Source organism: Hippocampus guttulatus, chromosome 6, assembly GCF_054856545.1.
Source record: "Hippocampus guttulatus isolate MCC_2025c chromosome 6, RoL_Hgut_1.0, whole genome shotgun sequence".
In the NCBI taxonomy this organism is placed as follows: Eukaryota; Metazoa; Chordata; class Actinopteri; order Syngnathiformes; family Syngnathidae; genus Hippocampus; species Hippocampus guttulatus.
In genome coordinates, this window is record NC_141266.1 from 18788572 (window position 1) to 18807661 (window position 19090).

The 19090-nt window shown below is 43.4% G+C and overlaps 1 protein-coding gene across 4 annotated transcripts in view; it reads left to right on the top strand.

Moving 5' to 3' along the window:
* The window catches only part of satb1b (SATB homeobox 1b), an 84726-nt gene that overhangs the window by 14716 nt on the left and 50920 nt on the right, over positions 1-19090 (top strand). The window contains exons 2-6 of one of the 4 annotated variants that reach the window (XM_086113755.1): positions 2457-2538; positions 4491-4736; positions 11607-11783; positions 12555-12681; positions 14886-15009. In XM_086113755.1, coding sequence (XP_085969881.1) covers positions 4520-4736; positions 11607-11783; positions 12555-12681; positions 14886-15009 — 645 coding nt within the window. In that variant the 5' untranslated portion in view covers positions 2457-2538; positions 4491-4519. Of the gene's footprint in view, positions 1-1653; positions 2539-2566; positions 3021-4490; positions 4737-11606; positions 11784-12554; positions 12682-14885; positions 15010-19090 lie in introns of those variants that run through there. The other 3 variants (XM_086113757.1, XM_086113756.1, XM_086113753.1) reach the window with 3 other exon arrangements.

The following is a 19090-nucleotide window of genomic DNA, read 5'->3' on the forward strand; positions in this document are numbered from 1 at the left end:
CCTCTGAATGAGAGCAAAGCATGCAGTCTCTGCCGGCAAGATGCATGCCAGCGATGTACTAAGCGCGTTATGTACCGTCAGTGACTGGGGCGAGGCAGCCTCTCATAATAGCCACAATCTTGCTTTTATTCTCGTCTACTTCCTCTTTGTGTGGCAAGCCTCTTCTTCCTTGTCAATCATGCCATGTTTTCATGGTTCACTAAATAATACAATATACAGTATGTGAAGCCTCAAAAGCCTACACAATGCTGCAGTTTCTGGTTGTCAATTGTTATATTTTTTCCACGAGGGTCCATTCCAGTTAAGTTTGGCCATGCCGCTTACGCGGCGGGAAAACCCCACTCCATACAGGGAGGCTAAAGTCGGGATTCAAACCCCTAACCTCAATGCGGTGAGGCAGATGTGCTAACCACTAGCACAATGTGGCACCCCATCAAGCATTATAGGAATAAATTATTTTTAAATCCCAACACATGGGACCCAACTTCAAGAATTGAGTTTAATCAAATCTCATTTGGATTTATTGACACGTCAAAGAGACATCATCTGCCAGTATATAAAAGACTCGCTTCATTAATTACAATGTCAGCTTGCGAGTGTTTGCACAATCTGTGTGCACTCTCTCGATGTGCGTATTTCTTACTTGTTGACAGTTGGGGTTTTGTGGAGCTTGTCAAATATTTTTGTCTGGTAAAACGACACCATGGCATGATGACCTGCTACACAGGTTTCCTTGGCTGTAAAATAACGCCGCAGAACCCGTAATGAGGCAGTGACTCGGGTGTATTAGCCTTTGTTTGTTGACAGGACCTTTGTTGTGTAATGACAACTATCAAGAAAGACAAGTGCAACGTTCACTTTTTTTTCTTTTTTTTGGGAGAGGAGGGGGGGGGGTGCTTAGACGGGTTCACTCCAGATTTTTTCGTTTTGGCTATGCCCATGACTATGATGTTTCTGGATATTCTATTGAATGCTTTATTGTATGACAAAACTGAAGCCTGCACAGTAGTGAATTAAAAAAGTTTCAATGCAATGTTCTGTAAAAATAGGAACATAGTTTTGGTCTTACGATAGATAGATGGATAGATAGATAGGTAGGTAGTTTATTGGGGATGTGTCAACCTTTTCAAAACTTAATATCAAATTTTTAAGATTGTTATAATGTCCTATTATAATCTTCACATATATTAAGTCGCGGTACAATATGAGTGAGCTGATTTAACATGTTCAGGGCCCAAATTCAGATGGAAAAAACTAATGTACCCGACCGTTTCCACATTGCTGATTTGTAAATACAAACAAAGAGTGGCAATAAAAATATGAATGATTGATTTTACTGATTTATAGTCGCCACTGTTGATGATAATAAATGCAGGGAGCCTTCTCACTCCAATCAAGATGATTAGAAATTCCTCCGCATACTTTTTTTTCCACTTTAACACCCCCCCCCCCCCCCCCCCCCCCCCCCAGCAACCCGCCATCAGGACTTTTTACGGCCGGTGCAGGTGGAATCATCCGCTCGTCTACAGGGACTAGTTTACCCCCACCACCCCGGAAATGTTGCAGCCCCCTCGGTCGCGCCATGTGCCCGCCGAGGGGAGAGCGAGCAGCCGGGAGAGAACCAGAGTGAGGGAGGGAGGGAGCGAGCGAGTGAGCGAGAGAGAGGCGGAGGAGGAGGAGGGCGATGAGTCAATACAACTAATAATTTAATGGGGACACGCAGGGAGAGCCGGAGCGAGAGAGGGGGGGAGACCGAGAGGCGGATAGCCGAGGCACAAGAGCTCCGAGCCCGAGTAGCGAGACACCTTTCTCCACCTCCAGGCGTCAGCGGCGGCGGTAGTAGCAGCGCGGCAAGCCCCGCGTCTGAGCACCCGGCCGGGGAGCGTCGTTTCTCCGCGACGCCGGGAAAGTGAACGGCACTTTTTGACCTCCCCTCGTCTTTTTTTCTCAGCCTTGTTTTGAATGTGGCGAACCTGTTCCGTATCACGTTCCGGCTCCGCGCTACCAACAGCTGAGGGGACATTTGCTAGTTCTTGGTTTCTCGCTAGCTACTTCCCAAGTACCCGGGTTTAGACGCGCACTGTGGCCGTTGTGGTGGATACCATGGTCCGTTCCGTACGCTGCTCTCTTCCCGGCGGCGGCTAGCGGGCAGGCTGCCAGCCAGCCTCTCCCCCAGCCTCCCACGGCCATGTTTGTATTTTTGGGTGAAGTAGTGGCTAACCTCTCACTTTGCACCCGCTTGTTGTTGATTTTCTTCGGGTGTTTTTTTAGCGTCCATGTCGCCGGACGGGATAAGCTAACGTAGCGCAGACACTCACCCCAGCCCCAACATCGGTCGATGGTCCCGCCTCTTGTCCGCGGAGCCTCCCAGAAGCCGGCTTGGCTTCCGCGCCCCCCCTTCCCTCCACTGTCACTCAGCTGCCAACAGGAAGTTTTGCTCTATTTATTATTTGTAGCGTTTTCAACAACTGATCAGTCTACCCTGGCCAAACTTGAAGAAAAGAGGAATCCAAGTGGTGGCAAGCTGCTCCTTTCCAGGTCGGTTCCTTCAATTTCTAATTCCTTTATTGCAACTTCCCCTCATATTTCATTTTTATAATATTTTTGTCATTAAAAATCCTGATCTGGATTTTATATATGTTGTTCCTTTTCTGTAAGTAAATAATGCAATACAAAACGTCACATAAATGCACAATTTTTCTTCACTGGAAAGGAGCAGCATGTGAATATGATTATTATTTATGCGAATTTGACGTTGATCCCGGGGTGTGGATGCCTTCAAAATGCCCTCCACCGCCCCACCCTCGTCCCTCACTTTTCTGCCCTAATTGCAGGGAATTACTTGGCTCATTGCTCGTCATGAATGGGGGGAGTTGATGATCTTTGGATGCGGGGGTGGTCGAGTTTGTCCTCTTTGACAGGTCCAGTGAATTAACACGATGCACTGACATGCACCGTGTATCTTACACACTCGTGCAGCCCCAACAAATGACCTAATGGACATTGCATCTAAGCTACGGGTATATTTCAACAAATGCAATTTGGGTGTGTTGTGAGTTGGTTTTGATCGTGGGGGCTGAAAGTCGTGTAAGCTTTCCTGTCATGTTGCTGGTTAAACTGACACATTTCAAAGTGACAAAAATGCAATAAAAACTTGAGCCGAGTCTAGTTTAAAGATGTCTTTTTTTTTCACTTTAGGATAATGACACATTTGAAAGTGAAAACAAAAACAGGAAGGGTTAAGATCAGTTGCACCTTTTAAAAATGACAATGTTTAATGTTTTTTTAAACCCTTTTTTGTACAGTAAACACGCCTGGGTCAAATTGACACATTTCAAAGTGACAGAAAAACTCTAAAAATTGTTTAAAGGTACAATACAACAAAAAGGTTTGATTCCATATATATACTGTATATATATACAGTATATATATACATATATACTGTATATATGTATATATATATATATATATATATATATATACAGTATATATGTGTGTGTGTGTGTGTCATTTTTTGCTGATGAAACGTGTCCTGTGTCAAATTGCCAATTTAAAACGGACATAAATTCAATTAAAAGCAAGGTAAAAGTCGTTAAAATGTTGTATAATGGCAATGGTTATTGTTTTGGACTTATATAAAAGTCCTGTAAAGTTGTGACATGGCAAAATTCCCCCAAGCACAAACTGATGCATAGCCTCACAATACCTCAACCAAACCCCAGCCAAGCCTCTGCCCTGCGTGCTCGGTAGCAGAACCTCATACCCCGCTGTACGCATCCAAGCGGAATCTCCCTGCAAATTAATGTGTTCTTGCTTAAAAGAAACAAGGCTTGTTTGGCCCACGTCGACTGGGACTCACTAGTGGGAAATCATACATAATACAAGGGCTGTTTAAAAAAAAAAAAAAAAAAAAGCAGACATGACAGAAAAAGCTAGGCCAACGGAAGTGCTAACACATAGATGTCAAAGTAAACTTAAACCTAAAAAAAACCTGCAATGCCAACTGTTGGCAATGCGAACATTGTGCATCCAGACAGGACAAAAAACACAAAGGCACTTAAGAATTTTAAAATTTCCACTTAGGTTGTATACTACTTCGAATGAGAATTTATAACATGCTAACAGTTATGTTCACAACGAACAAGATAGCAACCTACAGTAAGTGGCAAAAGTGCTGAGGCACGTACCTGTAGATCAGGATTTTACATAATTTCCCTGACTATTTGTAATGATATTTGATGGAATGCTAATATGCTAACACTTTGTATGCTCACATACTCCATGATGGCAACCTGAGTAAAAAAAAAAAAAAATGCTGAGGCAGAATCAAAAGTATTTTACAGTTTCACATGCAATTAGCTCACTTGCTACCCTTCTAACAGTTCCTTTGCGAACAAAAATGGAGCAAAATGGTTCTTTTGCAACCTCTGGGCAGCAGTAACTGCTGTAGTCGGCCACGTAAAATTGGTTTGACTCTCCTGTCTCCACAGGTGACCGCAGCGAGTCGAGGGTTGCTGAGATGATGATGGACCATCTCAGCGAAACGTGTTTGGGCAAGGAGAACGCCGAGCTGGTCAACAGCATGGCTGAGGCGAAGCCCCCACCGGCCAAGCTGCCCCGCATGGAGCAGAACGGCAGCCCCCTGGGGAGGGCCAGGCTGGGCAGCACTGGTACTAAACTGGCCGGGTTGCCCTTCAAGCCTGCCAATCACCTGCTGAAGACCTGTCACAAGCGCGGTATGTTATTTTTATTTGAGAGATTACGTTTTTTCAACACCACTGGTTCATGGGGAATTCACATGGGCATCATTAACAGTTAGTTGTGCCTGTATCGGTAGTGACTGGAATTGACTTGCGAATTGACCATGAAAAACAGGCCGAATCAAAAATTTATTTTGAACCCGGACAAATCATTGATTGTCGTCGCACAGATTGACTGACAACTCAAGTGTGTGTGTGACGTATGTATGTGGGGAATGTGCATGCGTCATGTGAAAGCAGGCGGCAGGGGAGATCCCGGAAGTGTGTGGGAATAGTTAGAGAGCTAATGAGCATTCAATAAACCGTTAGGCAGAACGGTCAATGAAGCCCATCTTGGCGGTGTTTGAACGCCTCAGTAGTTACTTCGCTGTTGGCCTCTCACGCTGTCATAGCAACAAATGAAGGGAATTCGCGTGTGCGTGTCTGCTTCGACGGGAGAAAAACTCCCCTGCTATTTTAGCGCTAGTTAGAATGAAGAGGTGACGACACAACCCGGATGGATTTATGGGACCAAAAGCAAAAAACAAAACAAAAACCCCAGCCTGGTTTCTGTCACTGACCAGGATATGGTGTGGGATCCTGGTATTTAAAGTAAGATATCTTAAGCTAAAAAGGATAAATTCTCCATACGTTTTCGCTGCTGCGTCAGCATGCTGGTGTACACCCAATCCGGTTCAGATTAAATGCTATTTACAATTACCATTTAGATTAAACTGGATTTTCATTTGTTGATGTGTGTTGATGTTTGTTTTTATTTTTCGGAAAAGCCCAAATGTACATCAATTCAATCATCGTTTGCTGATCTCAACAAGACAGTAGATTTGGATGCAAGTCTGATCTCTCGTAACAAACCACATGGTTCGCTCATCATTAAAAGACTACACAACACAATGTTTTGTGTTGCAACATATTACGGGAGCCCGAATAACACAAAATACATAAAGCTTGAGAATTGAAGTGACAACGCCAAGCTGTTCTGTAAATTATGCCACGCAGGGACGAAGCATCTAGCTAACTGCATGTTGCAATTGCGCCGGAAAACTGCTTATGCTAAAATAAACACGAAAGTTCTCATTTTGTAGGGGAAAGGAGACTCAAGCCAGGGGCCCAAGTCACCGGGGGCCATTTTAGCCACAACTAAAGTCACGAAAACGGCAATGGTGGAAAACAGTAACGCTATACGTCCACGATTGAGTACTACACAGTTCGCATCAACTCTTTTCTGCAAACATTTAGAAACAAATTTCTCCTATTCTCTTCACCGTGGACTGTAACGAATGAAGACAGGAATTCAATCGTTGAGTTCCACAGAATTTAACTGTAAAAGAAAGATCACAAAGAAAAGAAAATCTTGTGTCCAACGTCCAGATGTCCATTTAGAATAGTTCCAGTATGTCATTGCATCAATGCAGATATTTGGGTGAAGTCCCAAATTGGAATATTGACAGTTGATGCAATTCTATTACAGAAGATAACGATACATCGCCCAATGGAAATATTTCTTTGTCCCTCGTAAATCGTGATATCATAGCGTGGCACTGCAAACCGCTTTGAACATGACCTTTTGGCTACATTATCCCAATGGATAGATGCCAAAAATGGATACGCTGTGATTTACTTAGTGTTAGAAAAAAAATCCCAGCTGCTTTGTGTAAACAGGATAAACTTTATTCTTAATTGGGAAAGTGTGATGAGCTGGGATTATTTTTTATTTTTTATTTTTTTACTGCCTGGAGAATTTGCAGATTTAATAAAGATTTGGCGCATTAATAATAAAATGCTGAGTTTAATCCAATCACACTCATTGCCATTTAAAGTTGAGTACAACATGCAAGCCCCTCATCCACTTCCCACCACCAACCACCCTCATTCCGCACGGCCTGCATGCATGCACTCCAAAACTCTTAAACCCTCGTCACAATGCTCCTTTAGTCATCGCAGCATGCAAATATACACACAAGCGCACACAAACGCACAAGCGCTCACACACACTTATTGTGGCGGACAATGGCAAACAGAGGAGCACTGTGAGAATCATTGCTGTGTCGTGCTGCATCGCTGCTGCTGTCCTCCTACTTTCACGTCCTCCAAGAGCCACTTTGCCATTGTGACATTGTTTTTTGTTTTTTTTAATCTGCCAAAAAGAGGTGGCGTTTTTTTTTTTAATAGTTAGAACCTTTTTCCTCCCTCTCTCTTTATTTTTGTAATTTTTATTTTATTTATTTATGTATTTTATATGAGTTTGGAGGTTCCAGGCTTAACAAACAGGTTACAAATGATTCTGTTGGCCTTTTGGGATTTTCTCACTTTTATGTCACATATTTAAAAATATGTTTGAATTTGCAAATCCCATCTGTTTATCCAAACATTAAAATCATGCTCCATGAGCCAGGAAGGAATCCAACTTCTGAATCAATTGTTTGATAAGCAAACAAAATATTTTGGTTTTATATGCTTGTTGTCATTTTAAGTCGCTAAATTAAATTTTTTTTTCTTTTTTTTAATGAAACAAAAATTTGGGGGCTAAAATTCCTCCACCACCTTTAATTTTTAATGTATTTTTTAATATATAATCAGGTGTAGTCATTTTCAAACAAACCCTTCCAGCTTTTTTATTTACCCGCCTGCAACTTTCTTATCCTCCAAAAACCATTTTGCGATTATGATATTGTTTTTCTTTAACCCCGCCAAAGTTGCTTTTTTTCCCAAACAGTTACAATGTTTTGTTTTTGAAATGACTTTGGAAAACCTGCAGGTTCCGAGTCATTATTGCACTTGGCGTGAGTACAGTGCCTTTGTTTGGCTGGGAAGGCGTCCTCGAATGGGCCGTCACCCCCCCCCCCCCCCTCGCCGTCGCTCCTTTTAAATCTGCGACTGTGGCGCTCCAGCTGAGAGAGCCTAATTCCTCACCTTCATCATTCTGAGTGGAAGGACTGAGGAGAGCCCAGCAGCCGTGCCGCACCCCCGCCAAACCTTCATGAGAAGTTCCACGAAAGGAATTGTTTCAAGCCCAACGCTTTGGAGCACTTAACCCTCATTCATCGCGGACGATATGTAACAGATCCATCTATGATCGGTGAACTTTTGCAATATACTGCAGAGTTGGGGTGTCAAACTCATTTTTGTCGTGGGCCACCTTGAGTTTTCCCTCGGAGGGCCGTTATGACAGGGAAACCCAACAGATCGTCTCATCGTATTATTACTTGTGCACAACAAATTGATGAATGGGCAACAGGAGGATGCTAGCTAAGCTAAAAGCTATGACGGACAGTCCCTCCCACCCCCTCCAGCCCGCCCTGACAGCACTGGGTAGCTCCTTCAGCCAGAGACTGTTACACCCGCGCTGCAAGAAGGAGAGATACCGCCGCTCGTTCCTACCGACTGCTGTCAGGCTGCTCAATAAACATGCGTGAAAACCACCTTATGTATGCATAAGATGCAACTTATATTTATACTGTGTACACTTTTCTGAAACATTTATTTATTTTGTGCATGCAACACTTTTTTTCCCCTTCTCTACCCCCCCCCCCCCCCCATTTTGCTGCTGTAGACTGCAAATTTCCCCAATGTGGGACAAATAAAGGTTATCTTATCTTAATTACTAGTTTTGAAATCAGTCAACTATAATAGTTTGGTCAGTTATTGTTCAGCTGATTGTAAACAGGGTAACAAAGTTCAACATTATTTATTACCCATGATAATTTGACATTTCGGTACAGATTTTAGCAGGGATCATGGAAGTTGACACATGTGATTTGCTTTCGCGGGCCACATAAAATGAACTGGCGAACCGGATCTGGCCCTTTTGTTTGACAATGTGCTTAGTATTTTTTCCCCAAATGGTTTCCCCGCTTTAAACAAAGGCAAACTTATTAAAACTACCCTTCTTAAAGTTAATTCCTCAGTGCCTCTTCTCACCCTCTTGCTGTCAAGAAATGGGAGACTAACATATAACATCACTTTGAGGAAACAAAAAAAAACACTCTCTTGCTTGCATAGTTCTCCGAATAAGACCAAAGGTTTTCCAAAAACTTCTCGCTGCCACTACTAGTTGACGTTGACTATAAGACTAACACACTCATCAAGAAAGTATTGCAGTATACTTATTAAATATGAAAATGTTCAACCAAACGATCTGACTTCATCAGACGAAAGCTTGCTAGTTTAATGCTGACATGTAATGGAAAGCTGGGCTAATAAAATCTGCACAAACGTTAGGGTAATTGCAAACCTTTAAACAACATGTACTTGTGGCCTCAGGAACATGTTTTTATTTTGTTGTACTAGAATAAAGTGTAATTGCACATCCAGGAGAGTAGTGGCAGTTTGTTTTTCTTTTAATCTCACGGAAATTCATGCACTTCAAATCTTTTGTAGGATGCCCTTAAAAAAACAAAAAAAACCCCAAACAATGTTGATAAAGTTACTGTGTTGTTTGTTGTAAGTTGGTCTTTGTTTCTTTCTTTTCTGTTTTGTTTTTATTAATGTTGTTAAGGGGACAATGTTATGCAGAGGTGTACTTATAACAATTTTATAGACAAACAATACTATTTATAGTAGCAGTAAAGAGTTGGGGGGGGTGGGCCACAAAATGTTTTTTCTTCCTTGGGGGGGGGGGCAGGCGGAGAATAATTGAATAGCACTGGGTTTATATTCATACCACAAATGATGATCCCGTTTTATCTCATTTCAAAGTATTTTACAACCTTAAAAATAAATGGTTTACAGATTATTTCATTTAAAGGAAATGCACAAATGCCAGGACACTGGAACCTCTGTTATCCAGTTATTTTTTTTCCCGATCCTCTGTTAGCAAGCTGAAGCAATGAAAATAGAATGAATCCAATCCCGCCCCAGAACTAAATAATGTTTTATGGGTTTTGTTAAAACGACATACTGATATTTTGCTCCTACATCGCCCCGCAAGCTTTCAGCCTATTTTGAAGAAAAACTGAAACTAAATTCACAAGCAGAAGAGAACCCAAAAAAAAAATGCTCGCCTTATTTTTGTTATTTACCCTTTAAGGATGTCAAATTGGGATTGTTTGAGCATTGTTGGCTACGAAGGCGTCCTCGAATGTGCCGTTTTTCCTTTTCCTTTTAAACCTGCGATTTGCGGCGCTCCAGCTGAGAGCGCCTAATTTCTCACCTCCATCATCCGTAGCAGAAGGCCCTCGCCGAAGCCTTGGCGAGAGGACCCACAGCGGGCATTGTGTCCGAGCGCCAGAACAATATTTACCGCCGCCCGTCTGCGGGCTACCCGGGAAACAAAGCCGGTATTGATCCCCCACCCTGCCCGCCCCTCTCAAATGAACCTACACAGCAGTCTTTATTGTTAGATCTTTATCTATTAAAATCGAGGCAGGAGGAAAAGCAGCCCGTTCAGCACATTCCCTGGCATCTGTGGGCTGATTGATTGTTTTGCCAGGACTCTGCGCGCATCTTCTGGAATGCCAGGGATTGGAAAATATTAGGACGTGATGTCAGTTTAATAGGCAGAAGACAATAGTGTGAGAACATCGCCAAGGTCTCATGGACTTAACATTTTAGCGCAATGTGTTTCAAAGTACTTTTGTGCTTTGGGGAATGCTGTTTTTTGTTTTTTTTTACTATATTCATTTGCACCTGTGGTGATATTTTTACAGTATTTGAACTTGTAACCACGTTTGGACAAGGATCTGAGGGTGCTTCGACAAAAAGGCCAATATTGTACCAATGGAAGATTCTCATGGATGCTGTTTGCACTGCCCCAGAATTCATACTCGTGCGGTCCTCTTGTCTCATGTCATCCTCCAAGAGGCAGACTAACAACATGCATCCAAAATCTACATTTTTGTTGTTGGGGGTGTTTTTTTTTCAGTTTTGTTAGTTTTTTTGAGTGGAAATAGAAACATTCACCCTACCCCAGAATCCAAAATGGTTTTGTCCTGCTGTTCTCCATCAACCAAGAAGCAGCCAGCCAGCTAACAAACGGACTGGCCACTAAAATCAAAATGCCTTTTTTTGTTTTCTGTTCCCCCCCCCCCCCCTCCTCACCTCTTTGATTTGTTTTTGCATCTTGATCAATAATGGAACTCTTCGCCCTCTTCCAGAATCCAAAATGGTCTTCCTTTCATCCTATCTCCAAGAATTAGGAGGTAGCCTGCAATCAAACAGTCACGGGCTGCCCCAAATCTTTCCACTTTTCATTGTGATATGAGTTGCAATAGATCCGCTGCCCCGGCCCCAAAATTAAAAATGGTTTGGTCATGTCGTCCAATGTCGTCCTATGTCTAGCAAGGAACTCTGTCATGGTCTTCATTTTGCTGTGCAGGGATACAGGAAAGGCCTATCAACAGGAACATCTGCTCCAAGGCATGTTCCTCATATCTCCAAATCGACTACCGCCTTTTTTCAGTGACCAAACACATCACCCTAAAATTATTTTTAATCGCTAATTTATAATCATTGGGCATGTCGCTCCGGCCACCTGTCCCTATCAAATTTTGAAGAGATCGAAATATCATCGAAGAAGAAACTTTTTTTTTGGACACTTTTACCATCCCGTTGTCCCAAAACGTTTGTCCAAGCACAGTCCTGTTTCACAGTTTCACACGAAAGAAAGGCATCAAACTGAAACTAAAATCACATCTTTAAATGAGCCTCAGCATGTGTTATTGTGCACGTTATTTCCCTGCCAGTGTTTGATACCTCACTTTGGCGACACGACAATTAGGCGACGGGTCAAGATAGAAATTGTCCCATAAAAGAAGGGAAAAAAAACATTTTATGATCTTCACGCGGCCATCGTGCATAGACAGCAATCGATCAAAGAAGGTTTTCTGTGTGTGTGTGTGTGTCTGGCAGGCAACATGCTGCCCGTCTTCTGCGTGGTGGAGCACTACGAGAATCCTATGGATTTTGACAGCAAGGAGGAGCACGCCGAGTTCGTGCTGGTGCGCAAGGACATGCTCTTCAATCAGCTCATCGAGATGGCGCTGCTCTCGCTCGGGTACTCGCACAGCTCAGCCGCCCAGGCCAAAGGTAAGCGCCGTCGCGGCCTCTTGATCCTCTCCCTTTTGTTGCACGAATGCTACTCACTGAATGGCACACTTGAGACAGCCAGACACATTAATCACTGATACTGCGCGTACAGTAGTGCCTTTATTAGTGTAAAAAAGATTTTCTATGAAAATGGGGTAACTAAAGATTCCAATTTATTAGCAACACCCAAATAATGGTCTGATTAGGTGATAGTGAGATTATTTTTTACCATAGGAAATAGATCGAGTAAACTTGTACAGGCAATGTTTTAAGCCTCCTGATTTAAATAAGGGAAATAGAATTTTATTCAGGGATACACTTATAATCTTTTTTTAATTACACATATTTTTTATGAATTTTCAAACAAACCATACCGGCTATGTTTGATATCTCCCCATTAAGAAAATAAAGTTTTAAAAATCTTCAATCTTCAAAAATGTGTGATAAAATGTATTTGGCTGGCTTAATAACTCATTTAGTGTTATGCAAATGTTTTAATTAATTTTGATTACACTTGATGACACTTCCTTCGCATGTTGTGGGTCAAATTGACCCCCCCAACCCCCGCCCAAAAAATACAAATAATAAATAAATAAATAGATTTCTATATAAATAAATATATTTCAAAATGCAACATAAACTTTTTTTTTGTTAATTTCTTATCCATGATATAAAATTAAATGTAAAACTGTCATACAAGTGTAAGAAGAAGTTAATCACAGGTGGAACAATAAAACACCTCTCATAACTTTTGCGTCAATTTTCCACCAGGTATGATTCAGGTGGGAAAGTGGAACCCCATTCCCCTGTCATACGTGACTGATGCGCCCGACGCCACGGTGGCCGACATGCTGCAGGATGTCTACCACGTGGTCACGCTCAAGATCCAGCTGCACAGGTTAGGGCAGACGTACACACATGCACACGCTGGGTATTCCAGAGCAAATTTCTGTTGTGGCTAGAAAAATCTGGAGGGGAGACGGTAGTGAAGAGGATGGCTAGCCATAAAAAAAAGGAAAAAAATGCAACCGTGTGTGTGTGTGTGTGTGTGTGTGTGTGTGTGTGTGTGTGTGTGTGTGTGTGTGTGTGTGTGTGTATGTGTGTGTGCGCACACAGACACGAACAACCATCCACGCTCACACCTTGGGACAATTTAGAGTGTTCAATCAGCCTGGCATGCATGTTTTTGGAATATGGGAGGAAACCGGAGTACCCGGAGAAAACCCACGCAGGCCCGGGGAGAACATGCAAACTCCACACAAGGAGGCAGGAATTGTACCTGGTACCTCTACACTGTGAGGTCGACGTGCTAACCACTGGACCACCGGGCGGGCCGCTGTGTGTGAATTAGTTAAACGATATATTCTCGATATTGCGGCACCGGAGTAGGTGATGAACTGCAATATACTCGGGGAATTACTGTCGATCCAAACAATTTGACATTTCTCTCCTTGCAGTCATACTCGGTGGAGGAGGAGTCTTAAATTTGACTCCCCTTAACCCTCGGCTACCCCGATAGCTGATTCCGAACTGGTGTCGTTTTTCTGCTAACATCCTAATCTACTTTGTGTGTACATTTCCTGCACCTTGTTGTTATTTTCTCCATTATCTCAACCCAACCCAACCCCACCCCATCCACATCCCTCGTTCCTCACCTGACTACTGCAGACATGAAGCCAATGTTTTGGCAAAGCACGGCGAGAAGGTAGAAGTAAGACAAAATAATAGCGGCGGCGGCGGCGGCCACATGCAGCTGATGTATAATTCATGCATCAATCCAGCAGATGTGTTGTATAAAGTAATTAACTAATCAGAACAATCAGGAGAGGGGGAGAGAGAGAGAGAATGTGAAAGCAAAGGAGTGAGAGAGAAAGAGAGAGAGGGGGAGTGAGAGAGCGAGGGAGTAATCTCCAGATGCATCTGCTTGATGCGCCAAATGAAATCTGTCTGTCTTGGAGGGGCGCTTGCAGCAGGAAAACTGAGAGAATGGAGAGAGAGAGGGAGGAGGGAGGGAAAGAGAAAGAGGAGGAGGTGGTGCTGCTGCTGCTGCTTCTCCTTCACAGCTCAGTCTGCCACTTCATACCCACTGATGCTGTATCGTGTTTGGAATACGCTGCTCAGGACTTGTCATATACGCTCTTGAAACTCAAGTGGCGTATCCATACAATATTTGAAAAACGGGTTGGTTATCTTGTTCTCCACACGCACGAAACACGCAAAAATATACATGCAGCAACATAAACGAGCATTTTTGGTGACTTAGAAAGTTGCGTCAAGTCACTTGGAGCCATTTCCAAGCAGCTGCGGGTCCCAAGAGCCAAACGTGCAAACAATTGCTTGTCAGTATAAAGGTAGGGAATGCAAACTATCACCTGCTGCCGAGCCAGAATTGGTCAGCAGGACGAAGAGTCAACCGAGAACCACCAAAAAGCAGAACTGCCAAGAATTAGAATCTACAGATGTCAGTGTCCACGATGAAGCGCGTTTTGCATCGCCATGGACTGGGAGGCTCGCGTGCAAGAAGGGAAGCCCTTGCTTCCAAAAGCAGCAGCTTAAAGCTCGGCTGAAGCTTGCTACTGATTACATGGACAACGATAAGACCTACGGGAGGAAAGTTCTATGGTCAGATGAAAGAAAAATTGAGCTGTTTGTCCCCAATGGGCAGCAATAACCCCCAAAACACACCTACTGTCAAACGCGGTGGGCCTTGGGTGCAGTTGGGTCTTATAACAACACGATGACCGCCAACTGACATCAAAAGTGGTGGATAGGTTCAACCGTCATGTTCCGAGAAACTACTATTGCCTTAATCGGTGCGTCACGTGACGTTACTGTTATTTCGCAAGTTTCAAAGATGGCCGGCCGTGATTATCCCACATATTGGAGAATTGTCCCGGCACTTTAATGAAGATTAAATCATGTCGGACGTTGAATTGCTGCACCTATAATTTAATTCAAGATAACATCGGTGCTATCGGTGCTATCGGCCTGCTCTCCATCTGAATTGTTTCTCATTATTCCTATCTTTTTCTCAAATGCCCTCCCTCCCCCATCTCCCACCCCCTTCTCTCTCTCTCTCTCTCTCTTTTTTTTTCTCCGCAGTTGTCCTAAGCTGGAGGACCTGCCACCAGAGCAATGGAGCCACTCTACAGTAAGAAACGCCCTCAAGGAGTTACTCAAAGACATGAATCAGAGCTCTCTGGCTAAAGAATGCCCCTTATCACAGGTGCTGAAGCCCAGTCTGCCTATTACTTCCCCTTTAAAAAAATATATTCTCAGAGCAACAAAAAGCCCAGCTACGCTACACAAAAGCACACACACTTTATCCGTGACTTACTATTCCAATATTATCAAATGCCTTGAGTTTGATCTGTGTTACATAAGCTCTCCTATCTATTGAAAGCATATTTCTAACATTTTCTTTTCCTCTCCCAACAATGAAAACTCAACCGATTGCTGTTGCTTTGTTTTAGTAGGCCAAATGCCAACCACTTTCTTGATGATTTGCATATAAGATGTATTTGCTGGTCAAAATCAACTTGACGAATTATCCATTATCAGTCAGTGAATTCTGCAGATTTCTACCAGCAAGGAAAGTCACTCGTAGGAATTCGGAAAATTATAAACCCCGCAATTCACTCCGGAGAAAATAATTATAATGTCCATCCATCAAGGTCCATTCCAATAATACACCTTTTGCTCATAATAAAGTCTTTATTAACGCAGCAATGTCATAAAGCATTTTTCTAAACAATATGACATTATTAATTAACTTTTTTTTTTTTTGGACCCCTGTTTGAGGAGGCCGGTGATTTTAAGGGACTCTGAGCCAACCCTTCCGGGCATCAGATGGTTTTCTTCCAATTGATCCATTTCCATGATCTCAACCTCATGATATTGTTGTTGGCAGAATCTCGTGAGGTCCTCTGCGATACCCACACACGCACGCTCGCAGTGTGCGTGTTGAGTGTGCATATATCCTGCTAACAGGCACTCTAGTCACTATATCACGGTGGCAGCTCTGGACTCAATGCGATGAAATGGCCATATATCTTTGCGTGTGCGTGCATCAATGCAAAGTTTGTGCAATGCATATGCGCAATGTGTGAGTCCAAACTGTATTTCATTGTGGTGCATATTGTTAGTGTATGTGCAAGCAGATCTCCTTTCAGGCTAGCGTATGGTCACCTGGAGACCCTCTCGTGCAGTGTGTGCGTGTGCATGCGTGTGTGTGTGTGTGTGCGTGTTCTTTTGCATTGCGGCGGCGTGTTTGTGTGTTTAGCCGGCCATGAGCAGTGCGCTGATGATGTAAAGAGTCCCTGGGTGGCGTTCAGGCGGAGCCCAGCCCAGTCTGGTAATCACCCTGTTTACGGTCCATATGTGAAGAAGGCTCAGAAGAGAGTGCGCGCACACGTACGCGCTGGCAAACACACACACACACACACACACACACACACACACACACATTTTATTATTATCATCACATTCAAAACAATTTTAAAATGAAATTGAAGAATGCCTCCGTTCTCTCGTGAGTGCAAAAGAAGATCTCTTCAGCTCTTTTTATTGTAACAATATGTCTATTATTGTGCTCTTAGTTGAGCTGGGAGCTGTTTCTGTATGTTTAGACTCGATAATATTTGAGCTTTTTTTAATTTATTTTCGTGATTATTGGTCAAGTTGAACTTGTCGAAATGACTTATGAGAGTTTTATAGTTATTCTCTGGTCGCTATAGTTTGCCCACATGCTACGACAAAGTTTTGGGTGGATCTTCACATGATAGACAATATTTCATGTTGTCATGTGCAACTGGCTTTGGGGGGCTGAATAATGTTAATTACAGTAGGTGCTACCCAGCCGACAAGTCCGTCTTTGAAGGATCTGTGGAAATTATTACAAAATGGCAGTTTATGGTGTCTTCAGGCATGGCTGGTTGACCTTTTTTTATGGGTTGACTTGTCGTAGGCATGCCTGTCAAATATTCTATCGCTAAGTGAAACTGGCTGTTCGGGATGATTCTTCTTGATTCCAGTTAGTTTTTGAAATGAACACTAGAATGGCAGTAATTTGTCCGAGAACATTCAGATAGAGCTTCTCCAACTCCATATCAAAGTGGCGAACGAAAACATGTTTTATTACTGCATTGTGTTTTCTATTTTTTTTGGAGTGATGTTTAGCCATAAAAGCAACAGCCAATCGTCATGATCGTCATGAAACCAAGTGCAGAAAACCACAATGTGACGTTCCTATTTGTATTCTATTATTCAGAGGGAACAGCTTGTGTGTTGCTTTGCATCGACGCAACCTGAGGTATTGAAGGGAAACTGCGTCGTTTTGACTTCGCACCTTCGTCACAAACGATGCTGCGTGCATCTACGTGCTTTTGCCATCTGTCATCTCGGTAGGGTACGATTTAACCTAAGACATTTTTGGCCCATCTTCCATTACCATGACCTGCTGTGTTAAGTGGGGAAGCATGATTTCGGGAGTCACCTTTTATTTCTAGTCTGGTGTTTTGTTTTTTGTTTTTCTTTAAAGGAAGCAGAGCAAAACATTTAACCTGGCATGGGAGAGCTATGCTGGTCGTCACTGGCGAAGTTCTGTTGGCACTCCAGCATTAATAACAATAATGATTTATTATTCAAAAAGACACACTTTTTTTTATCCTTATGAACAACACTGCCATTTAAAAAAAATAAATAAACCCCACACTACTCGGTTTTTATTTAGTTTCAGTCTTTTCCCATATTTGTATCCACACAGGGAGTAATGCCATAGGTGTCATGTCCACGAATAGGATGGATCTGTTCAGTCATGACCGCTGCATTGAAGTCTTAGTGTGCTAATCCCTCTCGCTCCAATCAGCCAATCATGGTTTAGCGCTGTGGTTGGTTGGTACCAAGCTTGGCAGCCCTCCTTTGCCCACTTGGACAGGAACTATGGCAACAAACGAGCACCACCCTCCCCAATCTCTGGACACACACCGATGCGTCGGCTGCAAAGAGTCATCAAAATGCCATCTTAGTGTGTGTGTGTGTGCATGTGTGTGTGTCTGTGTGCGTGTGCATGTGTGTGTGTGTGTGTGTGTGTATTGTGGGGGCAGTTTTTGTAGGTCACCCTAGTTGAGGTGGATGTCATAATTGAGCTGTGATGTTGGCGAGGTTGCAAATGCAGTTGTGCTCCCTGCCCGAATAGGAATGTGTGTGTCTGATGGTGTAAGCGTGCTATTCTGCTTGTGCGCGTGTCTGTGTGTGTCAGATGCCACACCACACACACTTCCTGTTTCCCTAGATGGGAACAGAGTAGATGTTGGGGCCCGATAGTCGCCCAGTGCCACTTCCTGGTCATGCTGATAAGCTCAGTGAGCTGCAGATGGCTATTCCCCCCCACGCCTGTACACACACACACACATACATGATATGCACTACACACAGCTGCAGTGCCATGTTACCTGTTGATATGTTGTAACAGAGTCTTCCCAATGGCAACCAAAGTGGTATCACAGGGTTCTGGTGTGTGTGTGTGTGTGTGTGTGTGTGTGTGTGTGTGTGTGTGTGTGTGTGTGTGTGTGTGTGTGTGTGTGTGTGTGTGTGTGTGTGTGTGTGTGTGTGTGTGTGTGTGTGTGTGTGTGTGTGTGTGTGTGTGTGTGTGTGTGTGTGTGTGTGTTTTGTTGTTGTTGTTGTTGTTTTGTGCGTTGCACACACAATCACGAGGCCGGGCCCCTTGTGAGAGAGCCGGCGTGATGTATTGAGGGAGAGGGCTGATTAATGAGCAGCGTTTATTAGAACATCTGTGTCAAAGATGGCGGCGAGGGCGCGCCAGCCTTGGAAAAGCATTGGGTGGGTGGGGGTTTTAGAAGGGAATCAAGAGAGAGCGAGGATGCCTAAGCCCAGATACACTGTAAATAAAATATGGGCGGCTGGCTGGAGGGGAATTCGGTGAGGCTAAGCCAGGTAGCGGCGGACGCACGACGATTCACTACATTAAAAGCTAAGATAAAAAGGCCAAAATCCAATAGGACAAAGTAAAGAAGGCCATCATGCATAAATGTATGAGCCATTAAAAGGAAGACTTTGCCTTGCTCACCCTCCACTCAGCTCAACTCAAATTGAATGAAGGCTTTTCAGCGGAGCCACAAAAGGCGGCTTTGTAATACGCCGCATGTCCGAATGTGCCTCATCCTGCTCGCCTCCAATTTTGAGCACAAAATGTCCTCCGAATCCTCCTTCCTCCCCGCCCAGACGACGCTAATTGGCCACCACCCCTCCCCCAGGTGTCACTAGCTATACGCTGATTGAACATATGC